Below are 6,778 nucleotides of genomic sequence, written 5' to 3'. Positions count from 1 at the left end.
ACTACGGCATCCAGATCACCGGCTTATCCATTAGCACCGGCGAGGCCCAGGCCTCCCTCAACGTGACTCGCCGCTGCTATAACAGCAAGGGGAGCGTCATCAGCCAAGGCGGCCCGGTAGCTGTACCACTCGTTGGGACCAACCTCCTCTTCTCGGACACCAAGAACCGCCTCGTCGTGCTGGGCTGCCCCAACCTCGGCTACTTCAACGGCATTGACGGCTACTACGTCAGTGGCTGCATGGCCGTGTGCCGGCCACGGAAATCCACTGCATCAGGATCCTGCACAGGTGTCGGCTGCTGCCAGAGCATGATACCCCCTGCTGTCGACTACTATCAGCCGTACCTGCTCGACATCCCAAAGAGCAAGGGAGACCTGATCATCTATGTAAACAGTGTGACCTGCCGGTATGTGTTCTTGGTGGAGGCGACGTGGTTACATACCAACTACACCAGCAAGAACCACAACAAGACCGACGACTTCGCCGTGCCTGTCGTGCTCGACTGGGCTGTCCGGAACGTGGAAAACTGCAGAGGCGCTAGGAAGAATGCAACCACATATGCATGCCGGAGCATGCTCAGCAAGTGCGTTAACTCCAAAAACGGCGCTGGGTACCGTTGCGGCTGCTCCAAGGGATATGAGGGCAACCCCTATTTATACGATGGATGCAAAGGTATTCACCGATATTTGATCCTGATACAACTGGACAACAAAAATTGTCCAGTTTAACTTTTTTTGTTAAACCTCTACTGTCCTTCTGCCAATTTTGTCTCGTGCTCTGACAAATGTCTACTGTCCTTCTGCCATTTAACTGAAGACATCAATGAGTGTGAGCAGAAAGGAAAACACGCATGCTACGGGGTCTGCACAAATACGCCCGGAAGCTACACTTGCCAATGCCCTCCTGGGACTAGTGGAGATGCCACCGTGAAGAATGGTTGCCAGCCAAAGGACAGTTTCACTTTAGCCGTGAAAGTAGTTACAGGTAAACATATAATCCTGCAATTTTTGCTCCTTTGGTTGATGCTGCAAAACTAATGCCAATGCCTCATCATACTCAGGAATCAGCCTTGGAGTGTTCTTGCCATTTTTCATGTGCTTCTGGCTCTACTTGGGACTCCAGAAGCGGAAGCTTATCAGAACAAAGCAGAAGTTCTTCGAGCTAAATGGAGGCATCTTCCTGCAGCAGCAAATACATAGCTACAATGGCAACAGCAAAGGCACTGGTGGGTTCAAGATCTTTTCCAAGGAAGAGCTGGAGAAAGCGACCAAAAACTTTGCAGCCGACCGTGTTCTCGGCCATGGAGGACACGGCATTGTCTACAAGGGTGTCCTTGAGGACAAGACAGTGGTGGCGATCAAGAAGTCAAAGATGATGGAAGAGGCCCAGACCAAAGAATTCGCGAGGGAGATGTTCATCCTCTCCCAGATCAACCACAGGAATGTCGTCAAGCTGCTCGGATGCTGTCTCGAAGCAGAAGTGCCCATGCTGGTGTACGAGTTCATCTCAAATGGCACCTTCGACCAACACATCCATGGTGGCAAGGGTATCAACTCCGACACAGCTTTTGGCACCTGTCTTCGGGTAGCAGTAGAGTCAGCCGAGGCATTGGCGTACATGCACTCTTCGGCCTCGCCGCCAATCATCCATGGAGACGTCAAGACAGCAAACATTTTGTTGGATGACAAGCTCACAGCAAAAGTTTCTGATTTTGGAGCATCAAAATTGGCACCAACTGATGAGGCCACGATTGCAACGCTGGTGCAAGGAACTTGTGGTTACCTTGATCCAGAATACCTAATAACATGCTTGCTGACTGACAAGAGTGATGTGTACAGCTTTGGCGTCGTCCTATTGGAGCTTCTAACTAGGAAGAAGGCGTTGTACTTGGACGGGTCGGCAAAAGATAGAAGCCTCGTTTTATGCTTCATGACGGCAGCGAAGGTAGGTCAGCACCAAGAGCTTCTGGACAGACAAGTGAGGGATGAGATGAGAATCGAAGTGCTCGAAGAGATCACGCACCTCGTGATAAGATGCTTGAACATGAGTGGGGAGGAACGGCCGACGATGAAGGAGGTTGCGGAGAGGCTGGAGATGCTGAGGAGATACCAGCACCATCCGTGGGCTCAAGCGGATGGGAATCCGGAGGAGCAGAGCTTGCTTGTTATGAACCAACAGAATGTGACTTACAAGTTCACGCAGGATTACATCCTTGATTTTTGAAGGAAGTACATTCAGCTTTAGGTCGTAAATCCAACTATTTTGTATCATTATTTCTGCACATTCCCTTATATATGAATTCTTTTGGATGTAAGAAAACAAATGCACATATGATGGTGGCCGAAAACTGAACACTGCCAAGATCTAACCTCACAGGTTTCACAATTCAGTGAAATTCTAGAAATGTTCCAGATCAATACTCCAAGTATGTAGCTATGCACATTAATTAAATTTTAAAAACTATGCTCATTAATTGGTTAAAAAAATCATCTTAATTAAAAGACATTTAAAACAATAAAAGAACAGCAATTTTGTATTTGTTAAATTCCGTCCAAATTATTCATAATAGAATAACAATACAGTGCAAGATATACACAACAAACAGAACAGGGAAATCCAACACCATCGGTTTCAAGCCTATGGCATTTCATACCTGCGAAGCTGCAACCAATGTCGAGCCTGTGTGCACGACGCACGATTCACTCGAACAGCCACCAGAAAAGCATTTAAATTAAGATAGCCTCCACCAGTTGATCCGTGCAGCTCTGATTGACCAAAGACGGGGAGCTTGGGCACTAACGCTCCATTAAAGGCTAGACTGCTTTGCCTCCGGCTGGCAGGCAGAAAGGTTCGTCACTGCTGTGAATAGAGGTGGTGAATCTAAAGAAGAGTTCCTCTACCGGATCAGAGACTCAGAGGGGCAGAATAGTTCTGCTTGCTGACAGGTAGGGGTCCGTGTTTATTTTTCTGTCCAGGTCAGTAAAAAGAAACATGAGGTTTATGCAACAAATGTTCTTCTTACCAAAACGTTAAGTGAGTGTACGGCATTATTTAGACCTGAGGTTATCTTTACAGGCAATGTACAGAAAATATTCTGTACAACGAACATACTGAACAAGGAAGATTCTCAAAAGAAGAAGTTCCAACAGAAAATATTCTCACAACAAACTAAACGGCGATGCTAGTTTTTGTCTCCAGTTATGTCTCACGTGCTGGACTGGATCAGGTGGCCGTAGTAAGCTTGGTCAACTAAATTACATGGACAACGAAAGAGCCAATGATTGCCGGCGGTGCAATTTACCACTTTAGTCTCCACTAGCATTAACAGGCCTAAAGTTCTCTTCTCATGTAGGCATACATGACAAAATTTTAGAATAACCATCAGAAACTCTTTGTACTGACATGTGGCGACATGTATGGCTCTGCCAAGAGCTGCCTGGTTAAACAAGTTCCGCCATTGGCTAAATGGCGAAGCTCTGGTCGCCGTCGTCACCATCAGCACTCTAGATAAAGCATAACAGAACATCATTAACTAGTACTGGGCAATTGACCCAGTCCTAGCTAGTGAACAGATTGTTCAGCATCCCTGCGCATATATGGACTTCCATGATTCTTCAGCAACTGACACTTCCCACTTCCTCAGAAGTCTCTGAGCAGAGCAGCTTAGCAAGAATGGCAACCACACTGGTTGTACAGCTCGTGCTGCTGTTGCTACTGTCAGTGACACAAGCCTCAGCTCAGGAGGAGCAGCAGCCGCCTCGGCAGGTTGTGCGGCCAGGCTGCCAGGACAAGTGTGGCAACATCACGATCCCCTACCCCTTCGGCATCGGTGCCGGTTGCTACCGCGACGATGGCCGAGGTGGTTTCCAGCTTGAGTGTGATGACTCCCTCCCGGTCCCGTGGCTTGCCGTAACTGGCTATGGCGTCCAGATCACCAACCTATCCATTGGGACCGGGGAGGCCTGGGCCTACATCAACGTGACACGCCACTGCTACAACAGCAGCGGGAGCATCATCGGCCGTAATGGCGCCACGCCCGTGCCACTCATCAACAGCCACCTCCTCTTCTCCCAGGCGAGGAACCGCCTCGTCGCGCTTGGCTGCCCCAACCTTGGTTACTTCGTCGACACTGCTGGCTACTACGTCAGTGGTTGCATGAGCGTGTGTGGTCCGTCAAAGTTCACCTTGCCAGGTTCATGCACAGGCGTCGCCTGCTGCCAGAGCGGGATACCCGCTGCTGTGGACTACTTCGAGCCATACCTGCTCGACATCCCAAAGGAGCAGACAGACCCAATCTTCTATAGCAACAGCACGACCTGCCGGTACGTGTTCTTGGTGGAGGCGGAATGGTTGAATACCAAATACACTGGTGGGAGCCTCAACCGGACTGATGACTTCGCCGTGCCCGTCGTGCTCGACTGGGCAGTCCGGAACGTTCGCAACTGCAAAGCTGCCAAGCGCAATGCAACCGACTACGCGTGCCGGAGCATGCTCAGCCATTGCGTCAACTCCAAAAACAGCACAGGGTACCGGTGCAACTGCTCCAAGGGGTATGAGGGCAACCCCTATCTAGACGATGGATGCAAAGGTATTCACAGTATAAATCTTGCTACAACTGGAACACTTAAATATTTTCTTAAACGTCTGCTATCCTTCTGCCATTTTGTCTGATGTTCTGACAAGTTTTTTGCCTGAAGACATCAACGAGTGTGAACGCAAAGGAAAACACACATGCCACGGGGCCTGCACAAATACGCCGGGAAGCTACACTTGCCAATGTCCTCCTGGGACAAGTGGAGATGCCACCAGGAAGGATGGTTGCCGACCAAAGGACAGTTTCACTTTAGCCCTGAAAGTAGTTACAGGTAAACAGATAATCCTGCAATTTTTGCCCCTTTGGTTGCTCCTGCAATTTTACTGCTGGAAAACTAATGGCTATGCAACATCGTACTCAGGAGTCAGCCTTGGAGTGTTCTTGCCATTTTTCATGTCCTTCTGGCTCTACTTGGGGCTCCAGAAGAGGAAGCTTATCAGAACAAAGCAGAAGTTCTTTGAGGTAAATGGAGGCCTCTTCCTGCAGCAGCAGATACGTAACTACAATGGCACCAGCAAAGGCACTGGTGGGTTCAAGATCTTTTCCAAGGAAGAGTTGGAGAAAGCAACCAACGAGTTTGCCGCCGACCAAGTTCTTGGCCACGGCGGGCACGGCATTGTCTACAAGGGTGTACTTGAGGACAAGACAATAGTGGCGATCAAGAAGTCAAAGATGATGGAAGAAGCCCCGACCACAGAATTCGCGAGGGAGATGTTCATCCTCTCCCAGATCAACCACAAGAATGTCGTCAAGCTGCTCGGATGCTGCCTCGAAGTGGAAGTGCCCATGCTGGTCTACGAGTTCGTCTCAAATGGTACCCTTTACCACTACATCCATGGCAGTAAGGGCCTTGACTCTGACGCAGCCCTCGACGCCTGTCTTCGGATAGCAGTAGAGTCAGCCGAGGCACTGGCATACATGCACTCTTCAGCCTCGCCACCGATTCTCCATGGAGATGTCAAGACGGCAAACATTCTGTTGGATCACAAGCTCACAGCAAAAGTTTCAGATTTCGGAGCATCAAAACTGGCACCAACTGATGAGGCCAAGATGGCAACGTTGGTGCAGGGAACTTGCGGTTACCTTGACCCGGAATATCTAATGACATGCCGGCTGACTGATAAGAGTGATGTGTACAGCTTTGGTGTCGTCCTATTGGAGCTTCTGACAAGGAAGAAGGCACTGTACTTCGATGGGCCAGAGGAAGATAGAAGCCTTGTTTTATGCTTCATGATGGCAGTGAAGGTAGGCCAGCACCAAGACCTTCTGGACAGCCAAGTGAGGGACGAGATGAGAATTGAAGCGCTCGAAGAGATCACACACCTGGTTGTGAGATGCTTGAACATGAGTGGGGAGGAGCGGCCGACAATGAAGGAGGTTGCAGAGACGTTGGAGATGCTGAGGAGATACCACAGCCACCCGTGGGCTCAAGCAGATGCCAATCCAGAGGAGGAACAGAGTTTGCTTGCTATGGAACCACGGAATGCTAATTACAAGTTCACACAAGATTGCGTCCTTGATTTTGAAGCAAGCAGTACATACAGCTATAGCTTGTAGATCAAAATATTTTGTTCCATCTTTTCTGCATATCCTTTCAGATATGAGTTTTTTCGGATGTAAGAAACATATGCACATATGGTGGTTGCAGAAAGGTGAACTAAACCCCTCACAGGTTGTAAAATTCAGTTAAATATTAGAATTGATCTAAATCATAATACGCAAATATGCCCATTAGTTGGTTGATGCTTTTCTTTTCTTTTCTTTTTATTAAAAAGATGTTAAAAGCAATAGAATGTAAAGAGAACCCGCAATAATTTATTAGGATGGAAAGATTACAAAACTTATACAAGGGATTTGCAACTCATCTTTTATCCACTTATTGAATAGGCAACTACTACAGAAAAAAAAATACTTAACTTCATTTGCAGGCAACATCCAAACTAAAACTACAAGATGGTTTATGTGTAAAAACTGCAAGTTCTACTTTTTTATAAGATGTACCTTTTTTCCGTTTGGAGGGGTGGTGTCTCATGAACTTTCCTGATGTCAGAGCTTCCTTATAAAGGAATAAACTTTCCAATGTATGTCATAGCACTTGAGTGTCCCATGATAAATCATTTGCTATTGCATCCTTAATCCACAAATCCCACCTGAACGGTCATTCTTCTGCACAAAGGAGAGCAA

At 47.9% G+C, this 6,778-nt stretch overlaps 2 protein-coding genes across 2 annotated transcripts; both read left to right on the top strand.

The window, feature by feature from the left end:
- Positions 1-5: 5 nt before the first annotated feature.
- On the top strand, positions 6-2,963 carry LOC125530133 (wall-associated receptor kinase 2-like; the record flags this gene model as incomplete). The annotated part of the gene is made up of 3 exons (XM_048694533.1): positions 6-672; positions 817-984; positions 1,061-2,963. Coding segments are annotated over 3 exons (1,998 nt in total), but the record flags the coding sequence as incomplete, so codon positions are not given.
- Positions 2,964-2,981: 18 nt separating this feature from the next.
- Positions 2,982-6,543, top strand: LOC125530134 (wall-associated receptor kinase 1-like). The gene is made up of 2 exons (XM_048694535.1): positions 2,982-4,588; positions 4,698-6,543. Exons 1-2 carry the CDS (start codon positions 3,607-3,609, stop codon positions 6,149-6,151), a joined length of 2,436 nt encoding a protein of 811 aa, XP_048550492.1. The 5' UTR covers positions 2,982-3,606; the 3' UTR covers positions 6,152-6,543.
- Positions 6,544-6,778: the final 235 nt, after the last annotated feature.

Source organism: Triticum urartu, unplaced genomic scaffold (assembly GCF_003073215.2).
Source record: "Triticum urartu cultivar G1812 unplaced genomic scaffold, Tu2.1 TuUngrouped_contig_6098, whole genome shotgun sequence".
Classification (NCBI taxonomy): Eukaryota; Viridiplantae; Streptophyta; class Magnoliopsida; order Poales; family Poaceae; genus Triticum; species Triticum urartu.
Note: the sequence above shows the minus strand (reverse complement) of the source record. Positions and strands in the feature narration are given on the sequence as shown.